Consider the following 27,155-nt stretch of genomic DNA (forward strand, 5'->3'; position numbering starts at 1 on the left):
AGACCAGATATGGAAGCAGTCCAACTGTTGTGGATCCAGCTAGTTTTATGCATAGATTGTCTAGAAAACTTTTCACAGAGAAATGCTTGTGTCTCTAGGTCAGTGACTGAGGCTTGTGTCTCTAGGTCAGACTGAGGCTTGCAAGCCACAAGTGGCTTTTTAACGCGTGTCCTGCGGCTCTTTGCGGCACATATTAAAACACTGATTTAACTATTAACCAATCTAAGCTATTAACCAATCAGGATGCTTTTACTATGTTATTAACCAACTGTAGTTGATAAAATAATAGCACTTGATCAGTCATTTTGCTGTGAGACTAATACACACATACACACGTTAAATATTTCCTTGTCACACTATTTAAATATGAATATATAGTAACATAGTAAATGAAACAATGAATTCACACCGCTGTGGCTCTTCTGGGTAATGTTGATCACTAATTTGGCTCCTGCACCACTGAGGTTTGAGTATCACTGCTATAGATCGTCTGGATTCATCATGTTTCTCACCACTTTGGAACAGTTCTGAGGGAGATTTTCACAAATGTCTAAGGGATTGAGGAGTACAAGTCCTGTTGAAAGTCAAAGGATTCCAACCCATTGTACGGAGATCTGAGGTAAGCAAGGTGAACTCCCCAACGCAGACTCATCCCTGGGCAGACTTAGGCCGTGTCTACACTTACAAGCTTACGGTGGCACTGAACCGAGACAGCTGTGCCACTGTCAGAACGTTCACGTAGCCGTGTTAGTCAACATATTAAAACCAGCTCAACAAGTGGCGGTAGCTATATAAGCAGGAGAGCATCTCCCACCAACAGTGCTGTACACACAATGCTGGCAAAGCTTATGTCACTCAGGGGGGCGTTTTTCTCCACACCCCTGAGCGACAAAAGTTTTGCCGATATATGTGCTCGTGTAGACATGGCCTAAATCCAGTATTTCCTCTTCAGCCCTCTATCGTGTTCACCATCAGTTGACTGCACCTTCTTAAACCCATCTCAAGTATTCTGCCCACAAAGACCACTCCCCCACACTTAGCAAAGAATTCACAAGCAAGGAATGTGTTCTTCTCCAGGGAACATGCTCGAAAGGCAAACTTCCTTTACCACTTTCTTTGCTGCACTCGTTATTTAAACTCCAGTGTCATGTGACCGGGAACTCACAAGGTAAAAATTCCATTCAGCTGTAAAGTGTACCAGACTATTCCAACCCACAGCAAAAATCACACTTGCTTTTGCTTAAATCAACATCTCCCTCCGATAAACACACACAGCACGGTGTGTATTTAACTTTTTGCAGCAGAGGAAAGACTTCTTGACATCTTTATTTTGTTTTTTGAAGACAACTCTCCTTTTAAACCTATGCCAACTTCCAGAGGGAGGAAAATACGTTTAACTTTCATTATCGTTAACGTGAAACGGAAATGCAATGCAGGAAAAGAACAAACAGGGTTTTTTTTTGAAAAGATGCCACTGTTGTATTTAAGTAGAGTGAATTCAAATGAGCTTGGGTGAAGAGAAGGTGGGCAATGTGCACAATCTGCTTTTATTTATTGTTGGCAGAAATAGAGCCCTACTAAGGTGTAATTTACATAAGAGTTTCTAACTTGACGCCAAGGTTATTGAAGGGAAAAATGACATGAATTTATCAAGAGATATAAATAGCAGCAGTGCCAACATTTGAAACAGGCAGAGCAGCAGAAATCTTGCTGGGCTGCAAAACTAGGGCCTGCTCTACCTTCCAATAAAATTCTAGCAGGCAGCTAACTTTTCTAGGGGATTTATAGCATAGAAGAAAAAGGCTATGCGTCACTTCCCACATGTTGTCTTATCAGGGAGGCTGTTAAACACAGCATAATTGCCCTAGTTCAGCCTTGATCACAAAGAAAAGAACCACTCCGTCTTCAAACGTGATAAAGACAACAAAAGCCTCTTTTGTTCAAATGATAGAAATATAACTTGATTATTGTTACAGGGCCACCTTGAGTGGTGGGTGTGGCCTCCACACAAAATAAGTCACAGGTGCTTTCCCTCTCTCCCTAGAGGGTAGAACACAAGTTTTATTTGTCCTTCCCTGACCTGGGAGAGTACACGTGCCAAAACATTTCAAAAACATCCCAACTCAAGTCACAATGCAGGCCACCCATGATGTGATCTAGGAGTTATTCTGGGGAAGTTCTATGGCAGGAGGTCAGATTAGATCACCACAGTTGTCCCCTTCTGGTGGTTTTCCAGCCTACTGTCCTCCAAGGTTTCAGCTCCAGCCCACGCAGCTTAACTTGCCAGCACTTGGAAGCAGGAGGCCAGTAGCTTCCAACATTTGAATGGTAGCTCTCCCGAAGCCAGTAGAGCTGATTTTATCCAGCCCTCTCTGGTCCTAATTGGCCTGGGAATCTACTTTCTTCAGAAGCCAGTTAGGGCTTGTTGAGAATTTAGCAAGGACAATTAGCCCCTATCTTTTTGGGTCAATTGGTCGTTAAAGTAACATGACTGATTCCTAGGCGTCAGGAATCTGGGTATGTCTACTGTGGAGCTGGAAAGGTGCTACTTCCAGCCCAGGTAGACATACCCATGCTATCTCTGGTCAAGCTAGCACACTAGATAGAGCACTGTAGATGCAGCGGTGCAAGCGGTGGAAACAGGCAGGCCATCGGAGTATGATGCTTGGCAGCTTGCCATACTTAAGTGACCGTCCTGCTACTCTCACCGCCACAGCGACATTATTTTTAGCCTGCTAGCTTGATCAGACTTAGCTTCAGGATGTCTCGTTGAGCTGGAAATTATACCTTCCAGTTCCAGTGCAGACATTTCCTTCCTGGCTCTTTTGGGAATCAAAGGAACATCAGGGAGTTAGAAAGAGAGAGAAAGAAACACTCCAAAACAAGATGAACTTTCATATTTCATTGGTATCACACTCACTCCCTTAAATCAGACCCCATTCAAGGTGAGACTATAGAAACTTCCCCTAAAGTATACACTCCACAAAGCACCAGACTACATTTGCAAACATAAAATAGTGGTCAAATCCTGCTTCAGGACAGAGTTCACACAGAAGTCAAATGCCTCAACTATATTTACTATCCCGATGGTTTCTGTAATTCCTATTTGATCGGTTGTATCAGAAGTTAGGACCTTATCCATAAGTTAGAACAACCATGTGTTATTTATTTATGCATGCACGCATGCTCTGAAACAGTGCTCTAAATCCCCAATTTGTAAATTCAGAAGAGAGGGTTAAAAACAAAGAGAGAGAGAGACTGCTAAAGAAATCTCAATACACATCTGGCCTGATTCTCCACTCCATTACACTTGTCAATGACAAAAAACAGTGCAGCAGAGTAGAAAATCGAGTGCAGTAAAACCCCCAAGCATTTCAAATTCATGAGTGGCCCTGTCCAAAAGTCATGAGACTTTAAAAAGTAATAAACTTGAGATCCTTTTTATTTGCCTCTCTTGTTTTTGAGCTTTTAGGGGTCACATATTCAAGCTTTTCTCCATAGACATGAGTGCTAGAAAATTCCTGTTTTTTTAAATTGAGAGCTGGAGATTTTCCCCAAGTCACCTGAGTCCAGAAGCTGGGGCTTTGAGAAAAATGCCAAATATTGTGAGACCACAAGAGCTGTGAACACAACACCTGGCATTTCAAAATGTTAACGACTGTGTTTAGCGGATTTTTACCATGTTAACTGGAAATACATTTGCAGGGCTGAAAATCTGAAGTACTGGGGGTTGCCCTGTTTATTTATTTTAGGCTTTCAGAACAGTCCCTTTATTTATTTATTATTTAATTTTTTCAAGTTTCTATATCATCTGTCATTGTAAAATATTTCACTTCCTGTTGAACGATCGATGGTTCTGTGAGGGAAAAAGCAATAATCAAATACATCAATAGTTTTAAAAGGTGAACATTTGCCAAAGGGATTCTTCCTGAGTCCCGCCAACTCGTCCTAATATTTCTGTTTGCTACTGAAACCCTTATATAGTTACATGAAGATTTCAGTTTCCATAGAAAGGGTTATTGTCTCAAGAATTTTAAAATGGTAAAAAATACTGTGTATTTTACTGTCCTATTAGCATACTGCATATGCAAATTCTTCAACAGTTAATCATTCAACTGATATTTAGTATCTTATATATCGGTTATGTTCCTACATTCAAGAATTTATAGATTATTGACACATCTACACCTCACATCAGAGCACATGAATGTTCACAGCAATGTTTCTTTTATTGTACAAGAATCAATTTTTCTCTTCATTGCATGTAGATATTTAATTTTCTTCTGTAGTCACGTGCATGGACCATTCCAAGTAAAAGAACAAAAACAGGCCTTTCCCAGCAACTCATGCTGAAATAAAACTGCGGAGGTTGCTACCAGGTAGATGGGATGGCAAGAGGAAATGAATAAGGAATTCAAAGGAGTAAGAGTAACTATTGATTTACAAAGCTGCTTCAGCATTTTTGAAATATAAATAGCTTGGGGCCTGCCCTTGCTGGAGTTCTAATCTGGCTGACGTCAATGGGAGTTTTGACCAAGTAAGGACTCTGGGATGAGGCCCCGAGCATTTCATGTTTCAGAAGTGAATCTACATCAACAATTATTCCTTCTGGTTTCAAGATGAATCACTTATTAATCTCCTGCTCCCCAAATTACTTTTGCTTCCTTCTTAAATGATTCTAATAACTTATTAAAAATCAGAGGTTATCATCATGATCTTATTATTCCCTTGGCCCTACATATCTCCCATTATATTTGGAATCAAGACACTTCTCCTAATTCACAATTATAAAGGTATCTTTAGGGTTTTTTTAGAATATTAGTTCCATTTATCTTCACTGCAACGCTGGTGGCGCTTGGTATTTTTCCTTGTTACCAGCACCCTCCGACTAAAAAATAAGACTTTGCACAAACACCACAATTAGGTGGGAAATATTGCCATCATTTCCGAGTCTGGTGTTTTGAGATTGAGGAGAGAAGAATAAATCCTTTAAAAATTGTGGGATAGAAAGGATTGGCTTGTGGTTAAAACCCTCCACCACAAGTCAGTTGGGGCCAGATTTTTAAAGATATTGAGGCTCCACTAGTGGGATTTTCAAAAGTGCCGAGGTGCCTAACTCCCATTCAAAATCTCACTAAAGGTCCACCTGCATCTATTGGTGCCTAAATACCTTTAAAAAACGGGTCCTTGATCTAACTTTGCCTCAGTTCCCCCATCTGTAAAATGGGGATATCGCTCTCTTTGTCTGTCTTCTCTATTTATGATAGGAGGCAGGAGCTCTCACTATGTGAATGTACAGTGACCATCACAACGGCCAAAGATCTTGGCTGGGGCTTCTAGGTGTTGTTGAATTGTAAATAACAATATAAACAATGGGCTCACTTCCATGTTTACCACCCCTGAGTTTCATCCAGTTTCTTTACATGTAGGGACTGGTTGAGCCCTCTCTCACCAATGTGGAACATTCAGCATACGCCGCTAGTGAAGACAATGAACAGGGAAATCCAATGAAAACAAATCTTTCTGTTTCCTTGCCAGCTGAGATCAGTGGAAATCTGGCCTGAGCTGGAGGTGCAGGATCAGGCCCATGTTTAGAGCTAAGTCATGACAGGGTCCTGTGGACACACATCATCCGAAAAAAGGGGGCAAAAAGAATGGGGAGGGGTGGGTGTGACACTTCTTGGGGGTACCCATGGCTATGCCCCTGCCCCTTAGTATGAGGAAGCCTTGTCTGTGCCTGCAGCGGGTGTTCTCCCTAACTTCACCAGCCACGAGCAACACAACCCCTCCCCTGTAGGCCTGCACAGGCCTCGCTCTCTCTATGGGTTAGTGATAGACACAGCCCGCCCCCTGAGCCCTCCAAGTGTCCCATCCCTGTTCCATGGGACACTCACAGATGTGCTGCTCCCAAAGGAACAGGACAGCCCAACTTACCACCCAGGCCTCCAATCCCCGCTCTGCTGCACACACAGCACTGAATTCAGTTCAGAATGAACACAAACAAACATGTATTTAACGATGTAGAGAGACGTGAGTGATACCGAGGAGAAGACTGGAAACAAATGGTTACATAGAACATAAAATGGCAACACACATTCTACAGCCTAGACTTCATTAACAAGATTTCCTCATGTCTAATAAAGTACAAGTGCTTTCCAGCCAGGCAGGCTGTGATCCCTTTCTCATGAGACAAGATGTGCTGTCAGCTTGTCCAGGTGAAGGACCCAGAGTGGACCTATATCTGCTCTCCCAGACAGACCCCCCCATAATCTATTGCTTTTACTTGTAAATAGGATTCCCTCCAGCTGTTTATTTCTTCTTGGCAATGTCCTCTCTTGCAGAGTTGGCAATCTTTCAACTGGTATCAGGCTCCGTATGCAAAGCATAACCAGACAGAGAGAAAAGTGTCGGTTACCTCCTGCTTAGAAGGAACATGTCCAGTGACCTGCCTTACCTTAAGAACATAATTTTCAGTATACATAAATACCTTGGTAAATATTACCTATGCATACACTCCACAATGATTATAATGACAGCAGAGACCCTCCATGCCACCTTTTAGTGATTGATGTGAGTGAGACCAGGTTTTCACCCACTCAGCTTGCAGAAAAGCATTGGATAGAGCACATTGCACACATGCAAGACAACAAAATGCTCAGTCAATTTCTGGAGAATGAATGAGATGGATCAAGAAGTTGGTATATTCACACCCAGCAGCTGATGCTGAGCCTAGGAAAACATGAATGTTCAAACAATGCTTGAGTGGGTGCTCGGGAGGAGCAATGGGTGTGAAAAGGTCCCTTCTTTCCTCAGCCCCCCAGCAGAGGGGAGCCACAAAACCGAGCAGCAGTGCTCGGGAGTGCAGACATGGGAAGCCCATCATGCTGTCTGCAGCAAAGGAAGGAGGGTCTAGTCACAGGTAGGGCATTAGACTGGGTCACAGGGGATCTAGGATCAAGCCCTGGCTCTGCAGCTGACTTTTTCATAGATTCTAAGACCGGAAGGGACCTCAAGAGGTCATCGAGTCCAGTCCCCTGCCTTCATGGCAGGACCAAATACTGTCTAGACCATCCTTGATAGACATTTATCTAACCTACTCTTAAATATCTCCAGAGATGGAGATTCCACAACCTCCCTAGGCAATTTATTCCAGTGTTTAACCACCCTGACGGTTAGGAAGTTTTTCCTAATGTCCAACCTAAACCTCCCTTCCTGCAGTTTAAGACCATTGCTTCTTGTTCTATCCTTAGAGGCTACGGTGAACACATTTTCTCCCTCCTACTGATGACACCCTTTTAGATACCTGAAAACTGCTATCATGTCCCCTCTCAGTCTTCTCTTTTCCAAACTAAACAAACCTAATTCTTTCAGGCTTCCTTCATAGGTCATGTTCTCAAGAGCTTTAATCATTCTTGCTGCTCTTCTCTGGACCCTCTCCAATTTCTCCACATCTTTCTTGAAATGCGGTGCCCAGAATTGGACACAATACTCCAGTTGAGGCCTAACCAGCGGAGAGTAGAGTGGAAGAATGACTTCTCGTGTCTTGCTCACAACATACATGTTAATGAATCCCAGAATCACGTTTGCTTTTTTTGCAACAGCATCACACTGTTGACTCATATTTAGCTTGTGCTCCACTATAACCCCCCAGATCCCTTTCTGCCGTAGTCCTTCCTAGACAGTCTCTTCCCATTCTGTATGTGTGAAACTGATCGTTCCTTCCTAAGTGGCACACTTTGCATTTGTCTTTGTTAAACCTCATTCTGTTTGCCTCAGACCATTTCTCCAATTTGTCCAGATCATTTTGAATTATGACCCTGTCCGCTAAAACAGTTGCAATCCCTCCCAGTTTGGTATCATCTGCAAACTTAATAAGCGTACTTTCTATGCCAATATCTAAGTCATTGATGAAGATATTGAACAGAGCCGGTCCCAAAACAGACCCATGTGGAACCCCACTTGTTATACCTTTCCAGCAGGATTGGAAACCATTAATAACTACTCTCTGAGTACAGTTATCCAGCCAGTTATGCACCCACCTTATTGTAGCCCCACCTAAATTGCATTTGCCTAGTTTATCGATAAGAATATCATCCGAGACAGTATCAGATGCCTCCCTTATCCACAAGACTCGTTATCCTATCAAAGAAAGCTATCAGATTGGTTTGACACGATTTGTTCTTTACAAATCCCTGCTGGCTATTCCCTATCACCTTACCACCTTCCAAGTGTTTGCAGATAATTTCCTTAATTACTTGCTCCATTATCTTCCCTGGCACAGAAGTTAAACTAACTGGTCTGTAGTTTCCTGTGTTGTTTTTATTTCCCTTTTTATAGACCGGCACTATATTTGCCCTTTTCCAGTCTTCTGGAATCTCTCCCGTCTCCCACGATTTTCCACAGATAATAGCTAAAGGCTCAGATACCTCCTCTATTAGCAAATTGACATGGGTGGCAAGTTTGTAGAAATTTTGGTGGTGCCCAGAACCCGCCCCCAAACTCTGGCCCCACCTGCCTAAGGCTCCGGGCGGGGTTTCCGGGGAGAGGTCTGGGGTGCAGGTCCTGGGCTGGGGATTAGGGTGCAGGAGGGGTGCAGGCTTTGGGATGGAGTTTGGGTGCTGGGTGCAGGCTCTGGGCTGGGGCAGGTGTGCAGGAAGGGGTAAGGGGCGCAGGCTTTGGGACGGAGTTTGGGTGCAGGCTCTGGGCTGGGGGTGTGGGTGTAGAAAGAGGGAAGTGGTGCACTCTCTGGGAGGGAGTTTGGGGATAGAGGGAGTGCAGGGGTGAAGGTTGTGGGGCTGAGGATGAGGGTTTCATGACGTGGGGGGGCTCAAGGCTAGGCAAGAGGGTTGGTGTGTGGGGTGAGGGCTGTGGGGCTGAGGATGAGGGGTTCATGCTGCGGACAGGGGCTCAGAGCTGGGGCAGAGAATCAGGGTGCAGGGGAATGAGGGTTGGGGCTGAGGATGAGGGGTTCATGATGCAGGGGGGCTCAGGGTTGGGGCAGAGGATTAGGGTGTGGAGGGATGAGGGCTGTGGCTGGGTTTGAGGTGTTCATGCTGTGGCGGGGCTCAGAGCTGGGGCAGAGGATCGGGGTGCGGAGGGATGAGGGTTGGGGCTGAGGATGAGGGGTTCATGCTGCAGGGGGGGCTCAGGGCTGGAGCAGAGGAGAAGGGTGTGCGGGGATGATGGGTTTGGAGCGTTGGAAGGGCTCAGGGCTAGGGTGGAAGGGCAGGGGAAGGGCAGCCTGCCCTGCCATTAGTAGATGTCCAGCACTAGGACCGTGGGGCAGCAGACAGCAGTTCTGCAGGGAGCCATTCCACTGGGGCAGCAGGAGCAGGCAGGGACGCGACGGGCAGTTGGGGGGGCCAGGACACATGGGGAAAGGTGGCAGGCAGAGGCCAGGACCCACTCCAGGCAGAGATGCGGCAGCACGGGGGTGACCCGCAGGGGCCAGGGCCCGATCCAGGCAGGGCCGGGGGAGAGACCCAGCTCCAAATGGCTGGAGCAGTGCACCTGACCCTGAATATTCCTGGTGCTCGGGCACCGCAAATGTAATGTGACAGACCCAAACCAGTGGGGTGCAGGAGTCTGGCAGAGGGCAAATATACTGGTCACTGGCTGAGGAGTTTTCTGTTCCCTGAGTGACCAGAGCAGGGGCTGCACTAGAGTAATCAGGAACCTGCTAGAACCAATTAAGGCAGACAGGCTGATTACAACACCTGCAGCCAATCAAGGCAGGCTAATCAGGGCACCTGGGTTTAAAATGGAGCTCACTTCAGTTTGTGGTGGGTGTGTGAGGAGCTGGGAACAAGAGGCACAAGGAGCTGAGAGTGAGAGGCTGTGCTGCTGGAGGACTAAGGAGGACAAGCGTTATCAGACACCAGGAGGAAGGTCCTGTGGTGAGGATGAAGAAGGTGTTTGGAGGAGGCCATGGGGAAGTAGCCCAGGGAGTTGTAGCTGTCACGCAGCTGTTACAAGAGGCACTACAGACAGCTGCAAATCCATAGGGCCCTGGACTGGAACCTGGAGTAGAGGGCGGGCCTGGGTTCCCCCCAAACCTCCCAACTCCTGATCAGACACAGGAGAAGTTGACCCAGACTGTGGGGAAGATCACTGAGGTGAGAAAATCTGCCAATAAGCGCAAGACCCATCAAAGTAGAGGAGGAACTTTGTCACAGTATATAACCTGCCGCCTATGCTCATTGAGTATTCTAAGATGCATTTCATCAGGCCCTGGTGACTTGTAGGCATCAAACTTTTCTTAGAAAAGTTCTTTTTTTATTTTATCTTCTAAACCTACCCCCTTCCCATTAGCATTCACTATGTTAGGCATTCCTTCTGACTTCTCAGTGAAGACCGAAACAAAGAAGTCATTAAGCATCTCTGCCATTTCCAAGCTTCCTGTTACTGTTTCTCCCTTCTCACTGAGCAGTGGGCCTACCCTGCCCTTGGTCTTCCTCTTGCTTCTAATGTATTGATAAAAAGTCTTCTTGTTTCCCTTTATTCCCATAGCTAGTTTTAGCTCATTTTGTGCCTTTGCCTTTCTAATCTTGCTCCTGCATTCCTGTGCTGTTTGCCTATATTCATCCTTTGTAATCTGTCCTGGTTTCCATTTTTTATATGACTCCTTTTTATTTTTTAGATCATGCAAGATCTCGTGGCTAAGCCAAGGTGGTCTTTTGCCACATTTTCTATCTTTCCTACCCAGCAGAATAGCTTGCTTTTGGGCCCTTAATAGTGTCCCTTTGAAAAACTGCTAACTCTCCTCAGTTGTTTTTCCTCTCAGTCTTGATTCCCATAAGACCTTACCTATCAGCTCTCTGAGCTTACCAAAATCCACCTTCCTGAAATCCATTGTCTCTATTTTGCTGTACTCCCTTCTACCCTTCCTTAGAATTGCAAACTCTATGATTTCATGATCACTTTCACCCAAGCTGCCTTCTACTTTCAAATTCTCAACAAGTTCCTCTCTATTTGTTAAAATCAAGTCTAGAACAGCTTCCCCCCTAGTGGCTTTTTCAACCTTCTGAAATAAAAAGTTGTCTGAATGCAGTCCAAGAACTTATTGGACAGTCTGTGCCCTGCGATGTTATTTTCCCAACATATATCTGGATAGTTGAAGTCCCCCATCACCACCATCCTGGGTGATGCTGAGAAAGGCATTAACCTGCCCTGTGCCTACACCTGTAAAAGGGGAGTAGAACTTCCCTGCCTCAAAGGATGATGAGAAGAAAATACATTAAAGACTGTGAGGAGGCTTAAATGCCATGGTGATGAGGTTCACATTGGTAGCTGAATGGAAAGAACACGTTTTGGGGGACCATGTCCAGGAAAATGTCCTTTTGATCACAACTACAGGGGAGTATAAAAGGGCTTACAGATTACACCTTCCCAAGAGGCATAATAGGCACCATACATTATGGCCCTGGCAGGTATTAAAACGTTCACCTTCATAGTCTTTCCTTTCTCCAGAGCACAGGCTGCTCCCACCCTACCAGCCTTCCACAGCACATCAATCCATAGCTTAGCTTTAAGGATTGTTATCAGAGCAAAACACAGGATGATAGTTTGAGACAGAGTGAAATAGGTTGGCAGAAAGACTAGCAATGTTACCCACTATAAAAGAAGAGAAAAGGAGTTGAATATTTTCCCCCTATGGTTAAAAATGACCAAAGAAAAAGAATATTTCTTTTTATATCAATTAAGAAGGCACACTAGAGGTTACAAAATACGTACAAAACAATTAACAAAATATGGTTCTTTTGACGGGTGGAAGACAATTGTTGAAAACAATACACACAGACGAGTTTGAAATAGGCCTAGAAATGAGAAGTTTTGCTTCTGTACTTAAAGATGCCAGCACTTGCTACCAAAGATGAACTTTATACAATACAAGGACACAGTAATTAAAGATGACCCAAGAAACACCCCCCCTTTTTGTTTGATAGGGGTTCAGAAGAGGGTGGAGGAAGAGCATCCCGGAATAATGAATGGGTGGAAAGGAGGTTGGTTTTTTTATATGTGGGTGGCTGTGCTTCTTTTCAAATAATGATTTGAATGCTCCTGGGACTTTGTTGCAATACTAATGATGTGTTAGGGTACCTAGTGCCTTGTATAGGCATCTTTGGTATTATTATTTAAACACAAAAATAAATAAATCAATAGGACCTTCGAAAAGCTGGTGCTGGATAGAGATGATCACTTTATTTCTGTCCACCTTTGAGCCTGATCTAAAGCTCACTGAAGGTGGTGTAAAGACTCCTACTGACTTAAATGGGTTTTGGATCAGGTTCTTGCAAGACAGAGGCCCAATCTACAAGCATTTATAATTACGAACACAGAAAATAAAATGAGCTTACTCAAACTGGCGGGAAACAGTCACCAAATTCAATACCCAAAATCATCAGAAATTAGAGGAATTCAAAGAAAAAAAAAGTTATTTCTATCCATTTGATTAATCTTCCATCCACATCCTCTTTCTGATACAAACTGTTGGACCTTGTGCCATGACTTAAATATCACATGGTCTCTAAGACAGCCAGGACACAGATCATATCGGCTTACCACATGTCCCTGGTACGGAGAGTGCCCAACGCACTACGTATACAGCCAGATCCTCAGCTGGTCTAAGTCAACTTCAATGAATCTATGCCAATTTACAGAAACTGAGAATCTGGACCATAATACTTATAAATCACACATTCAGGAATGATGTAGGATGAGCAGATTATGGATGCTAGGCCTTTACATGGGTGCTAAGTGCAAGGAACTTTCTTCTCTGAATAGGCTCCACGCAGGGGCTGGCCACAATTACAGTCCTTGCCCTCACCTGAATGCAAGGATTATTCCCACCAGTACTTAATGGTAGGGAAGTAGAGGGTCCATGGGTAGGGCACACTACAACCTGTTAAGGAGGAAGGTAGCAGTGGAGAAGTGCTTCTGCACATCTGGTAGATTTGGGAGTAAATACACCTCTCTGACAGCTGCCATTTGGGCCAATACTCCAGGGGTTGAACCAGTGATGTCCAGATCTCAAAGAATGAGCTGCTACTGTGGATCTGTCACACAGAGTCTCCTGAAACATACGCTCGCCCGTGATTTACACCTCTTTGCCCATAGTGCCCAGAAAATTGACTGGTGCAGAATGAGCACAACTAATCTCAAAATGAGCATTTTGCTCCAGCAGGTACACATGGCCCTGTCAACCTGCCAACGCAGGTGCTGCATCTATTGTGCCATGCAATCAGCAATCCCACGCAACCAGTGATGAAAGGCAGGCTGATTCACACAGGTGCGAGGCATTACACCAGGAGGGAAGTCCTGGTTTTCTGGTACCCTTCAATTAATGCCATTGCACTTGAGCTGGTAATACACAATAACAAAAACAGCCTTTATGTAACCTAATAAACAAAAGCCCCCAAATCAATGGCTGCACATAAATCTTAGCTAAAAACATTTGTGCTAGAAGAAGCTGAATGCCTTATTGAAAGGTGGGTAACAGTTCAAAAATAATGTTCCAGCCCTCGTTAATTTTTTATTACTATTCATCATAAAACCATTAATCATGGTGAACTAATTTGATATTAACGTGGATGTCATAAAGTACTTCTGTAGCATTTCAATTACAATTCAGCATTTCAACTGCTGCTGGCACCATATGGAAAGATCTGAAAACCAGATTTAAATACATTTGAAGATAACCATCAGATAGGTTCAGATACAGAAAACCTGCCACTCATGCTGCTAAAACATATTCTGACAAAACGTGAGCAGTTCATGGGAAAGCGTCCTGCAACACGGCTGAGTGGAGCACAGAAGGGGCAGAAAAGACTGTGGAAGGAGAGGATCAACCGCAAATCAATCATCACACTTCCACCCCTGAGGCCAGGGTAGGAATTGCAACTCCAGAGGCTGCTGCAACCCTGAAGCTTCGGCAGCAGCTGTGAAGCAGCAGCGATTCATTTCCAGAGCCCTGGAGAGATATTCTTTCCTTCTACAATCTCTGTGGATTTCCCTAGGGTACAGTCCAGTTACCAGAACTGTGCGCTAGGGAATTCACATCTGAGTGGAAAATATCTGTCCAAAACCAACACTACAGAAAACATATTTCTGCCAGCAACATTCAACAGGAAGATACAAAAAAAACCATCTAACTGGATCCATAGAGACTGATTCAATGACCACAGAAGTCACATGAAAAAGACTAATTGGCTTCAACAGGCAGGCAAACATCCAGTACTAAATGCAAGGGAGAACTTAAACTAAACACTCAACCAATAGGGAAGTTAAGAGCTTCCATCATTTTGACTGGATCTTTAGAAATAATGCATGAGTTTCCAGTTTTTTGTTTATTCACTGCAAACAAAACATTCATCGGAATTGTACACACGGGCTCAACACTCAATGGCCCAACCATCTCAACGCATCTTTGCACAGACTGGGTAGATGAAGAAAAAAGCAAAAATGATATTTATTGCATTGGGCAACTTTTCAAATTGCCGCATATAATTTCAATGCAACATCTGGTATGTACACAACAGCCGTTCCTACCTTGGGAGCTCTGGCATGTTTCCCACATCTGGCATCTCTGACGAAGCTGAGATCGAGCAGCTCTGTTTCCTATAAGGAAAAGTTGAAATACACATTGTTACCCATTCATTGAAAATGTTACCCATTCATTGAAAATGCACACTTCGCTAACTGCGCTTTTGTTCCCTAGTAATGCTACTGTTACACCTCAGCCTTCAGTGAGCTCTCTGCAGGTTCTGTCCTGCACATCGCATACCGGTCAGGAGTAACAATTCCTTGTTGCAATATCAGAACTGTTGTCATATAGCCCCATTGTTTCCTTGCAAATGTGCTTTGGCCTTTCCCCCCCACCCCCCGATCCCATCTGCACCACCAGTTTGATATATTGATTTTCCAGGGACTCATTTCAAACCAAAATTATTTAGCTTATTTCTTCTGTTGCCAAGCACTCTACTGTGATTCACATTTTTCAACAAAACTTCTGTGTATTGTTTTTTATGTATCCCTTGTCTCGCAACAATTAGCTCCTGGCTACCGTCTGCAAAAGAGAACTTCGCCAAACAGAACATCCTAACTTCACAATGGAAAAATCTACGTGATTGTGGATAGGACATTTTGAAAAGTATGTGTGAATAAGAAGGGTGCTGTGCACTCAGTGATAACTTGCGGCGACTATTTTCCTTACTACTCAATAAAAATCATGTACTTTCGACCACCACCTCATACTTCAGATGACTTCTACGTATTGCACTTAAGAGAACAAAAATGACGTGCTATGTGACCTCTCCTACATAGGGAAACAATTACAGAGAATATTGTGTTGTATTTTCCAAGGGTTTCATTTTACTTTTTAAACACAGATTTAATAATACCACCTAGCTTTTATCAGATCTCAAAGCACTCTACAAAGAGGAGTTCAGTATCCCCATTTTACAGATGGAAAAACTGAGGCACACAGGAGTGACATGATTTGTCCAAGCTCATCAAGCAGGCCAGTGGTTGAGCCAGAAATAGAAATTAGGTCTCCTGAGTCCCAGTCCGGTGCTATATTCACTTTAATACTAGCCAAACTTTAACTCCCCTAGGGCCTCATTGTGTCCAGTCCTGCACACCCACGCAGAGGTGTAAGGTATTCCCCCCATTTCCCTGCACTGACTACCCATACCCATATCCATGCCAGGGGTAGCAGTGCAGCATGAGATGCACACTCCACAGGGCTAGTACTCCCCCATCCTTCATGGGTGAGTGGAGAAGGTTTGGAGAATGAATGGAACCTTGGCTATCTCTCCCACCCCCCAGTGAGCAGGGTATTGCTACATCATTGTGCTGCAGTGTGTACCCATCACCAAGTCTAGGGTTGGCCTTATAGGAAAACCCAGGAGCTGGGTGGGTGCAAGCCCACCCATTTCTGAAGGCCCCTCCACAAGCCTAGCAGGAGGGACTACTGGACCCAGAAACCAAACGAATATGGGGGACAACTAATGAAAAATCGGGAGCGGAGTGATGATGATCTAGGGTCGGCACAAAGGACTCCCCCCTCTTGGAGCAGGGGGAAACCAAGCAGCAGATTGTGACTCAGAATCAATATCCTCTTCCCTACCTGCTCCTGGGTAGGTGCAACTGCACGTCGTGGGGTTTTGGGGATGTAATACCTTAATGTATACAAACCCCACACTGGGCAACAAGAGGTTAAGAGGTTGCTCTGGGCTCAGCCAGCCGTGCCCCGCCACACCTGCAAGTCATGCACAGACTAGAGGAGAAGTTAAAGGATATGGAACAGCTCCCTTCAGGGGCAGATCAGGAAAGAGAGCAAACGTGCACCTAGCAGCTCCTGAGAGAAGAGCTGAAGGAAGGCAGAATCTCTCCCTACCAAAGGTCCCGCTCTGAGAGGAGGGAGGACCTGCTTCAGGGACGCCCTCAGAGGGAGGCATTCCCTCTCACATATGGACTCCATTTATTTGCGTTAATTCCTCTTGCTTTCTTTACGGACTATCCCAGCAGGGGAGAGAGTTGGAACTAGGGTGCCCAGATGTCCTGATTTTATAGAGACCGTCCCGATTTTTGGGTCTTTTTCTTATATAGGCTCCTATTACCCCTCACTCCCTGTCCCGATTTTTCAGACTTGCTGTCTGGTCACCCTAGTTGGAACTGACCTGGCTGAGGGCCAAGCCATCGCAAGAGACAGCTGCTGCCCCAAGACAGAGGGAGCTACCATGCCATGCGTGGCCACAAGGAGGTGCCAAGCGGTGAGCTCACCACCTGCATATCTAATCATAGACAGCAAGCTATGGGCAACCATGAGATGGCAGAAAGTGGCCCAGGGAGGGAAACCCAGGCTACCAGAACTTTGATAGTCCTCACAAGGCTCTGGGCTGGAGTTTGGTGGAATGGGAGGGCCTGAGCTCCCCTACCAACATACCCTCCATAATTTGAAGGGCCTAAGCGTGACCACTAGGCAATGCTCCCCACAAGCGAAGGCCATCACATATGGACATAGCTACTGTGGAAAGATCAACAGTGCTTGACGAGGCATTTATTTCCACTTGTATGCTCTTTGCAAGTAGCAACTCAAACTATCCTGTGAGATTCAGGAAAATAACTCTGATTTGACTGGACATTGCTTAAAGATATTAAACTCCCCTTACTATTGTCTGTTTCATTTACACCTTGATGAGGACTAATAGTCCATATTAGCATAAATCTGTTCATTTACAGGTAAAACAATGCTAAAGCAAGAATTAGACCACACTATCCACAGAGCAACAGTAGTTTAACGGAATTTTTATCTTAAATAATTACTGTGTTGACGCTCAGAGAATTTGAAATCTAAGTACAGTATAAAGCCACTATACCATGAAAAGCAAAACCAAATTCCCAAGGGAAAATACAGTTTTTCTCTGTGACCTATACTATAATAGCTGTCAACTGGTTTCTTTTTCATTTTTTGTAGCCCAGATCCTGATCCAGTCAAAAGAGAGTAAGAGAAATACACTTGTGTACAGTGGAAAAAATATTCACCTGACAGCACCAGTTCCTATCCTTTTCACAGCTGGCTGCCTGTACCATTATCTGAATCAGTGTTCAGGAGTATCTCATTCTTAACAAAACTGCCATTATGCACCACTTCAGTTCCAGACTGAAGATCCATTCCCAGACAGACCCACACTGCTCCCACGCCCTCTCGTCCCTTGCTCCATCTGACACACCATCACAATTGAAGTGAATATTGATTGGATCAGATCCATGCATACACTTCTGCTGGGAGCACAAAGGCCTTTGGGCATTGCAGGGGCTTATGTGTTCAATTCCAACCCACACCAAGCATGAAGAGACTTAAGACATGGTAATGAAATGGAGATTGAAGATAACAGAACCATCCCCCAAACACCAGGGCAGACCACAGCAGTGAAGCACAGCCCCTCTGCATCAGTGCACAATGCTGTCATGGCTAATACCCCAGCTGACAGGCCTGAAGAGTGGATGCTGCTCCTTGGGGCCCCTCATGTGAAGGTTCCTAGTTACTGGATCTACTTAGGTCTAGGTGGAGCAGGTCCTCTTCTAAATCATCCACGTGGGTTTTGAAGTGGCTGTGGGACTCACCCGCTCCCAGTGCACAGGTGATGCAGAAGCTCACTTGCATGACACCTTGTCATGTAGGATCTGGCAATGGGCCCTCTACCAAAGCATGAGCGTCATCCACAGTGCACAAGGACTGCAGCGTGCGTTGTGTTTCATTCTCCAGAATCCAGCATGACTGGTCCCCAGGCTGGGATGGGGCCAGATCTTCAACTGGTGTAAGTCAGCACAGCTTCACTGACTTCAACAAAGCAATGCTAATTTACACCAGTTGAGGATCTGACCCTAGGTCTTACTGTAACTTTTCTACATTCTCTTCACATTTTGTCCAACCTGGAGCAGAATTTTCTTCCAGACCCCAGAGATGTCAGATCAGTGCAAGAACGTTTTTATTTCTTCCGTAATTTATTTCATGCCATATTTGCATACCATGGTAAATGCATCTCAAAATGCAGCATCATGTTTTTAGTGCAGACAGCCAGACTAGTCTTTGTTAATTAAAGAAGTTTTTTTCCCCTCTAGTTCTGATGTAAGAAAGATAAAAATACTACTTATTTTTTCAAGCTGTTCTTAGGAACCAATCTAACGCCTGTTCTATGGAAGCCCCATTTGGGATTTATCAAAACTAAAGGCAGACTCAACGGAGGAGACAGGAAGAGAAACATCTGAAATAAACAAAGCTAATTGCAGCGCTCTGTTAAATAGCTGCCTGTTCCGGGCTGGTAGCAAGCTTGACTTTAAATATGGCAAAATAAGGACGCAATATGGAGTCTCTCTGTTGACTTAATGTCTGAGAAACACTCAAATATGGGCAAGAACAAAACTAATGAAATCCGGACGAGTCACATTAATGTTTATCAGACTGATAATGGGAATACGATTTAAAATGGGAAGAGGAGCTCTAGTCTTTAGATGTAATTAGAGAAAGATGGAGAAGAGAGGACATTTAACAAAAGGGAGATACGGTAAGCGAGAAACTGAAAAGAGAACCAGGGATTAGAGAGTGAAATGGAAACTAAGATAGTCTTTGTCTTTCTTTGAAGTTCTGCTCTATCAACAGAACTGAATGGGGTAAAAAAAAAAACTACACACAATGAAGCGTGCAGATTATGACTATTCAAAATTAAGGGTTTTATCCTCAACTAGTGTAAAGCAACATAGATCCATAGACACTAGCTGAGTATCTGGCCCTAAACGTTAAGGCTCACATGGTGATCCCCTTTGTCTCACTGAGTAATACCTTCACCTCACAAGAAGTCCCACTAACTTCAGTCAGACTGCCTGGGGAGTCAGGCAATATTCAACATGAGTTCAGGTATCCACAATGCACCACTACCAACCCCAGGACCTCAAAAGTAATGAGAAGGGCTTAAAAATCAAACAACTTTCAGAAGATGGAAACATTTCGTGTGCTCTATTTGTATTCTGGTTTTTCAGCCTTTAGGGTTCGTGGTGTTCAGTTTTTCCCTGCAGTTATGAGGGCTAGAAACATTTTTTTTAAATGAAAGCCAAGACACTTATGTAATCACAGGTCTCCCAATACTGGGGCTTTCCAAAAAACACCAAATATCACAAGGTAAAATCCTGAGGGATGACAACAGTGTGGCAATGTGGCTTCAAGGAACCTACAGACGGGAGGAAAGACATTCCGCTTATGCAAAGAAGAAAGATTTAGAAAACTGAAAGGACTGACAACTGCTAGAAATAAATGGTTGTAACAGCGAGAACACGAGAGAATGAAAGAAGTAGAAGAAAAGAGGATTATAAGAGAAGACGGAAAACTAAACACCAGGCAATTGTCAGAAGCTTGTTATTGTAGGATTGGCCAAGTATTTTATTTTAAAAAGAGAATAAATGGCTAGACCTTCCCTAACACAAACGTATAACAAGAGCCTTTCAACTCAAATAATACACATCAAGAATAAACACGAGCAACAAAGAGCCAACCAAACCAACACCTCACAAAACGATGAAATCTGGGCTCCTCTAAGAAGGGGTTGTAAGAACAAGGAAGTGGAGTTCTAGGCACACTCTGAGAGGTTTCCAAAACCTAGGCCATCTGAAGAGGGGATGTAATTAGATCCCAACTTTTAAAGAGTGGGATCTGTGAATCTTTGCTGTGACCTTATACACGTTACCATATTTTGGGTCTGGCAACCTAGCACATAGGAGGTTTTTCTGGCTAGCACACAGACTTTTGAGACAGGTTTTGTAGAACATGTTTATTAACGCAAGCCATGGGAACATATGCCCTATAGTCATTGTTTATTAACAGATATTAGAACTGAACAGTAGATTTATAAAGACAAGGTGGGCTTAGCGAACAGGAGCTGCTAACAGGGAGTTTTGCAAGGGAGTTCTCCAGGTGAAGGAGGAGCACAGACAACATCTGTGGGGTAAGTGACTGTCTGCAGTGTTTGGGTTTGTGTGTGTGTTTGGGGGTTACTTGCTGTGTGCTGAGCTTGTGTTTGTCAGTCTGTTTTGGTTTGTTTGTTTGAAGGACCGTGTGCTGTAGCTGGCAGTTGGAGGTGGAGCTACTAGGAAGGTTTGAAAGCTAGAAGCCTCTGGTAATTGGCTGAACCTTAACCAGTGGGCGGGGCATTCACTCAGGCCAGGGCTTTATAAAGCTGCGCACAAGCGACCAGGGAGCTTAGTGAACAGGAGCTGCTAACAGGGAGTTTTGCAAGGGAGTTTGGAAGGGGAGTAGGAAGGGGGGGGTCCCTTGTCGGTCTTATCTGTGACCCATTGGTCCCCTGAACCCATAACCTGAGCCACATCAAAAATCTTTCTGTTTACAGCAGAGAGGAGCGGACAGGGAACTGTAGACGGGAATTTGCGAGAGTTTGACAGAGGGAAGCTTACAATGGTGAGGAGGACCCGCAACACCTGTGCCAGCACTGCTTCTGTCTCCTCCACCTGCGCCTGTAGCCAGACAGAGCACCAAAGCATGGATGCTTTTACCCAGATTCTGGTGTGGGCTTGCAAAGACTGTAATTTGCAATTTCCACTTACTGATATCCGGGCTGGGGGTGGCATCCAATGTGAAAGGTGCCTACTGGTGGAATCTCTCAGGCAGCAGGTGGGAGAGCTACAGGAGGAGGTGGCCAGGCTGAGGAACATCTATGTCCATGAGCAATTCCTGGACAGTATTCATGTGGAGACAGCTGATGGTGCCATCCCAGTTGACAGGACTACCGACACACCAGTGGAGGAGGAGATGCCTCAGGGTGTATCTGACACACCAGTGGAGGAGGAGGCTCAGGGTGGACACAGCCAGCTGGTTACTTCTAGCAGCAGGCAGTTCTCCACCGCTGCTGCGAACCCTCCTGTTGTGGTAAAAGATAACTGTTATGCTCTTCTTGATACAGGAGAGAAGAAACCACCCCCAACAGTGAAGGGGGTGAAGCCTCGTACCCCTAAGGCTGGGAGGTCTGCTGCCACCACTGATAAGAAACGTAGGGTAGTGGTGGTTGGAGACTCTCTGCTGAGGGGGACGGAGACACCCATCTGTCGCCCTGACCGTTCATCCCGGGAGGTATGCTGCCTGCCAGGGGCCCGTATCCGAGATGTTACAGAGGCTTTGTCGAGAATTATCCGGCCTTCTGACTACTATCCCATGCTACTCATCCATGTGGGCACAAATGATACTGCGAGGTGTGACGCTGAGCAGATCAAGAGTGACTACAGGGCTCTGGGAGTACGGGTTAAGGAGTTTGGAGCGCAGGTGGTATTCTCTTCGATTCTTCCTGTTGAAGGTAGGGGTCCGGGCAGAAACAGATGCATCATGGAGGTGAATGCCTGGCTGCGAAGATGGTGTCGCCAGGAGGGCTTTGGCTTCCTCGACCACGGGATGCTATTTGAGGAAGGACTGCTAGGAACAGATGGCGTTCACCTTTCGAAGCGGGGAAAGGCCTTATTTGCGCACAGACTGGCTAACCTAGTAAGGAGGGCTTTAAACTAGGTTCGACGGGGACAGGTGAGCAAAGCCCACAGGTAAGTGGGGAACAAGACCTGGGAGATGGGTTGGAAACAGGAGGGAGCACGGGCTATAATGGCAGAGAGGAAGGAGGGTCAGGGCGAAGCTGGGAGGCAAGATCAAACCAGTATCTTAGATGCCTTTATACAAATGCAAGAAGTATGGGTAATAAGCAGGAAGAACTGGAAGTGCTAATAAATAAATACAACTATGACATTATTGGCATTACTGAAACTTGGTGGGATAATACACACGACTGGAATGTTGGTGTGGATGGGTATAGTTTGCTCAGGAAGGATAGACAGGGGAAAAAGGGAGGAGGTGTTGCCTTATATATTAAAAATGTACACACTTGGACTGAGGTGGAGATGGACATAGGAGACGGAAGGGTGGAGAGTCTCTGGATTAGGCTAAAAGGGGTAAAAAACACAGGTGATGTCGTGCTGGGAGTCTACTACAGGCCACCTAATCAGGCGGAAGAGGTGGATGAGGCTTTTTTCAAACAACTAACAAAATCATCCAAAGCCCAAGATTTGGTGGTGATGGGGGACTTCAACTATCCAGATATATGTTGGGAAAATAACACCGCAGGGCACAGACTATCCAATAAGTTCCTGGACTGCATTGCAGACAACTTTTTATTTCAGAAAATTGATAAAGCTACTAGGGGGGAAGCTGTTCTAGACTTGATTTTAACCAACAGGGAGGAACTTGTTGAGAATTTAAAAGTAGAAGGAAGCTTGGGTGAAAGTGATCATGAAATCATAGAATTTGCAATTCTAAGGAAGGGTAGAAAGGAGTACAGCAGAATAGAGACAATGGATTTCAGGAAGGCGGATTTTGGTAAGCTCAGAGAGCTGATAGGCAAGGTCCCATGGGAATTAAGACTGAGGGGAAAAACAACTGAGGAAAGTTGGCAGTTTTTCAAAGGGATGCTATTAAGGGCCCAGAAGCAAGTTATTCCGATGGTTAGGAAAGATAGAAAATGTGGCAAAAGACCACCTTGGCTTACCCTTGAGATCTTGCGTGACCTACAAAATAAAAAGGCGGCATATAAAAAATGGAAACTAGGTCAGATCACGAAGGATGAATATAGGCAAATAACACAGGAATGCAGAGGCAAGATTAGAAAAGCAAAGGCACAAAATGAACTCAAACTAGCTATGGGAATAAAGGGAAAAAGACGGTTACTCACCTTTGTAACTGTTGTTCTTCGAGATGTGTTGCTCATATCCATTCCAGTTAGGTGTACGCGCCGCGCGTGCACATTCGTCGGAAAACTTTTACCCTAGCCACTCAGTGGGCCGGCAGGTCGCCCCCTAGAGTGGCGCCACCATGGCGCTCCATATATACTCCTGCCGGCCCACCCGCTCCTCAGTTCCTTCTTGCCGGCTACTCCGACAGTGGGGAAGGAGGGCGGGTGCGGAATGGATATGAGCAACACATCTCGAAGAACAACAGTTACAAAGGTGAGTAACCGTCTTTTCTTCTTCGAGTGATTGCTCATATCCATTCCAGTTAGGTGAATCCCAAGCCTTACAAAGGCGGTGGGGTCGGAGTGAAATATGGCAGAATAAAACTGCCGAGCCAGAGGCTACAGCCTCCCTTGACTGCTGAACCAGGGCATACTGCGAAGCAAAGGTAAGGACCGAGGACCAATGGAGCTTCGCGACAGGTCTCGTGGGTAGAAACACGAGCCAGCAAGGCGGCAGATGAAGCCTGAGCCCTGGTAGAATGCACGGTGATGTGGCTTGGTGAAATATGAGCCAAATCAGAACAAGTGGGGATGTCCGCCATCACCCAAGATGAGATCCTCTGAGAGGAAAACAAGCAAGCCCTCCCTTTGGCCCGCTACCGGGGCAGAGCTGGGGCACCTTAGGAAATGATTCTGTCAGCACAAGACAATGCGAGCACTCCACAGATGTCTAAGGAGTGCAAAGGTTATGCCCATTGCGCTGAGCTGTGGGTAACATGAAAGGCCAAAACACCTTAGGGAGGAAAGCCGGGTGCGGTCACAACTGCACCTTGTCTTTGTGGAACCTTCGTAAGAGCTCTGATCTCAGAGACCCGTCTGGCCAAGACTAGGTTGAGGCCCCAGGGCGGGGCTGGGCGGCGCACCCGAGGGTGCAAGCGCTCCAAGCCCTTGAGGGACCTCGAACCCATAGAGCGTGGGACACTGAACGTCCATCTTAGCCTGCTGGAAGGTAGGGACGGCTGCTGAGCGTATCCTCAGCGATGATACCGCCAGATCCTGCCGCTAAAGGCCAGAGGCAGGCCAGAAAGAGGGGATCGAGACCTCAGCAGGAGCAAGATCGAGCGTACTGCAGCTGTAAAGGAAACGCTTCCACCTGGCTCGGTACGTTGACCAGGTGGAAGGCTGCCTGTCACCCCAACTCAGGTACGCAGGAGCCACCGTGAGGCGAAGAGGCTGCAGGTCCGAGTGACGAAGCCTGTCATTGCCCTGAGTGATGAGGTCTGGGCTGACAGGCCGAGCAACGTGGTATGTCAGTGCTGCCTGGACCACTCTGGAGTGATCATGATGACGCACGCTCCGCCCCTGCGGAAATTGAGCAGGACGTAACGAACCAGTGGGAACAGCGGGAAGGCATAATGCAGTTGGCCGTTCCACGGTATCAGGAATGCGTCCAAGATCGATTCCGAGGAGAGACCTTGGAAGGAGCAGGACACCTGGCATTTCCTGCACTCGCGGTGAGCGAACAGGTCTGTGTGAGGAACCATTTCCACTTCCGGAAAGCGGGACGCCTCACATGGGGCAGAGTGATGGCTCGTAAGACAGGAAAGACCTGCTGAGTCAAAGAGATAAGACGTTCGAACGCCTGGGAGAAAGGACGTCGCCAGCTCCATCGAGCGGGCCATGCAAAAGACCCGGAAATGGATGGCCTCCTGACAAAAAAGGGGGGAGGACTATGTCCCCCCTGAATGCTTATGAAGCACCCGGCCATTGTGTTGGCTGTAAACACCGAGATACAACGGCCTCGCAGCTGCCGCTGGAACCCCTGGCACGCCAGGCGGACTACTCTGATTTTTGGGGCATTAATGAGGAATGCCAGCTCTCTAGAAGACCGAAGGCCTTAAGCTCGGAGGTGACCATGAGCACTCGAGCAGAGAGATGATGCGTCCGCCGTCAGGGGCAGTGAGGGCTGGGGCGGATGAAACCGCATCCTGTCCACACCAAGGAGGGGGTTAGCCACCACTCTAGGGAGCCTAAGGCGTTCGAGGGAACGGTGACTACCATGACCATTGGCTCCCTGTCCAAGCGGTACGCCGAGGTGGGCCAGACTTGGAGAGGACGGAGGCGGAGCTTGGCGTGTTTGGTTACAAACTTGCGGGCAACCATGGACCCAGGAGACTGAGACAAGAACGAGCTGAGGTCGTTGGGAAAGCCTTCAGACCTCAGATGATTGATGCCATCGCCTAAAACCGCAGTTGCGATAAGCAGGCTCCGGCTAGGTAGGAGACCAAGATAGCCCCTAGGAAGCCCAACCTCTGCGTGGGAACCAGAGTGGATTGCTCTATAGTAATCATCAGGCCTTGATCTGTGAATAAGACCGTGACGATGCCCACGGCTGAGTGGGTTGTGTGTCAGAGTCTCCTCGGATAAGCGAATCGTCCCAATACGGAAAAACGCATATCCGACATAGCTACGGTAGGCGGCGACTATGGCCGTAAACCGGGAGTATTCACCGCTGGCTATAAAGCGGAGGCATCTCCCATGCGGAGGGAAGATGGCATTGCAAAAGTACGCGTCCTTCCTATCCAGGGCGGCATAGTAGCCCCCCGGAGGCAAGGATGGAATAATGGTTCCCAGGGATACCATGCAGAACTTCAACCTTATCCCAAACCGGTTGAGTCCATGCAGGACCAGGAAGGTCTGACCTGTGGTCGAGTGGGGGACTAGGGCATAACGGGAGTAAAACCGCTAGCCCCTTATGTCCGCTGAAGGGGGACAGGGCTGGAGCAATTTTAAGGTGGTACCCATGCTCCATCGTGCGCAGGACCCAGCGACCTAAAAGTAACTGGGGCCATGCCAGGAGAAAGCGGGATCAGGATCCCGTCCTGCGACTGGTACACCGCCCTCCGGTGAACCTTGGAAGGTCCGTCTTTGGTCCCAGTGGTAATTGCGAGGGACCTCGACTTTGGCTTTTTAGGGGGCCTGACGTTTGTCTGCGACCACCTTGGCCTTGCCGTTTTCCAGAGTTCTGCCTCTGGCTAGGCACAGAGTATGGCGGCTGGGGCCATAAAGGCCTGCGTTTGGTCGCAGGCGTATACATGCTGAGACGCATTAGGACCCTATTGTCCAGCAGGCTTCGCAGTCTGGGGCTGTCTCTGCCGCGAAGATGCCTTTACCAACAAAGGGTAAATCCTTTCCCCCGTCCTCCAAGACGGCAGCGAACTCTAGGTGGGAGGTTCGAGGGAGAAACTCCTCCACCCAGGTGCCATAAGTATCGCAGCTAAGCAAGGCTTGTTGCTTCGCACCCCAGAGGTGTAGGGCCCCTGCAGAGTACACCTTGCATTCGCCAAGGCTCTTTCCGCTTCGGGGCTGGCGCCCGCTGGCCATGATATCAGGATCGTGGTCCTGAGCATAAAATCCGCGCATATGGGGTGACACGGATGCGTGTCCGGACGGCCATGGAGGTACTAAAAGAGGGCACGGGCCGAGTCCCTGACTCACTCGGACCTTGCCCAACTCGGCACCGGGGACCGGCATCGGGAGGCGTATCGGTACCTGGAACGAGATCCAGACCCGCAACCAGAACGGTGTCGGGAGGTCGACCGAGATCTCGAGGCTCGGAGAAGAGCTACAGGAGTCAAGGTACCTGCCCCGGTGCCAGATGTCGGAACGGTGCCGATAGCGGGTCGGCGAACGGGACACCGACCGGTGCAGTGAGTGTGACCCGTACCGAGGAAAACAGTACCGGGACTGCCAGTGGTGTCCGGTGTGCCGACAGGACTTGGCGCGTCTGCGGGACCGTGATCATAGACGGTGCCGCTCTGCTGTACTGACAGGGGACAGTCCCTTGAAGAGACTGTATTACCCGTACCGGCGGTGCCCGGG

The 27,155-nt window shown here is 46.6% G+C and overlaps 1 protein-coding gene across 2 annotated transcripts in view; it reads right to left on the reverse strand.

The window, feature by feature from the left end:
* Positions 1-27,155, reverse strand: part of PLCB1 (phospholipase C beta 1) — a 662,054-nt gene that overhangs the window by 461,006 nt on the left and 173,893 nt on the right. For both annotated transcript variants that reach the window (XM_030558021.1, XM_030558022.1), the window contains exon 3: positions 14,548-14,616. In XM_030558021.1, coding sequence (XP_030413881.1) covers positions 14,548-14,616 — 69 coding nt within the window. The remainder of the gene's footprint in view (positions 1-14,547; positions 14,617-27,155) is intronic.

Source organism: Gopherus evgoodei, chromosome 3 (assembly GCF_007399415.2).
Source record: "Gopherus evgoodei ecotype Sinaloan lineage chromosome 3, rGopEvg1_v1.p, whole genome shotgun sequence".
NCBI classification, from domain to species: domain Eukaryota; kingdom Metazoa; phylum Chordata; order Testudines; family Testudinidae; genus Gopherus; species Gopherus evgoodei.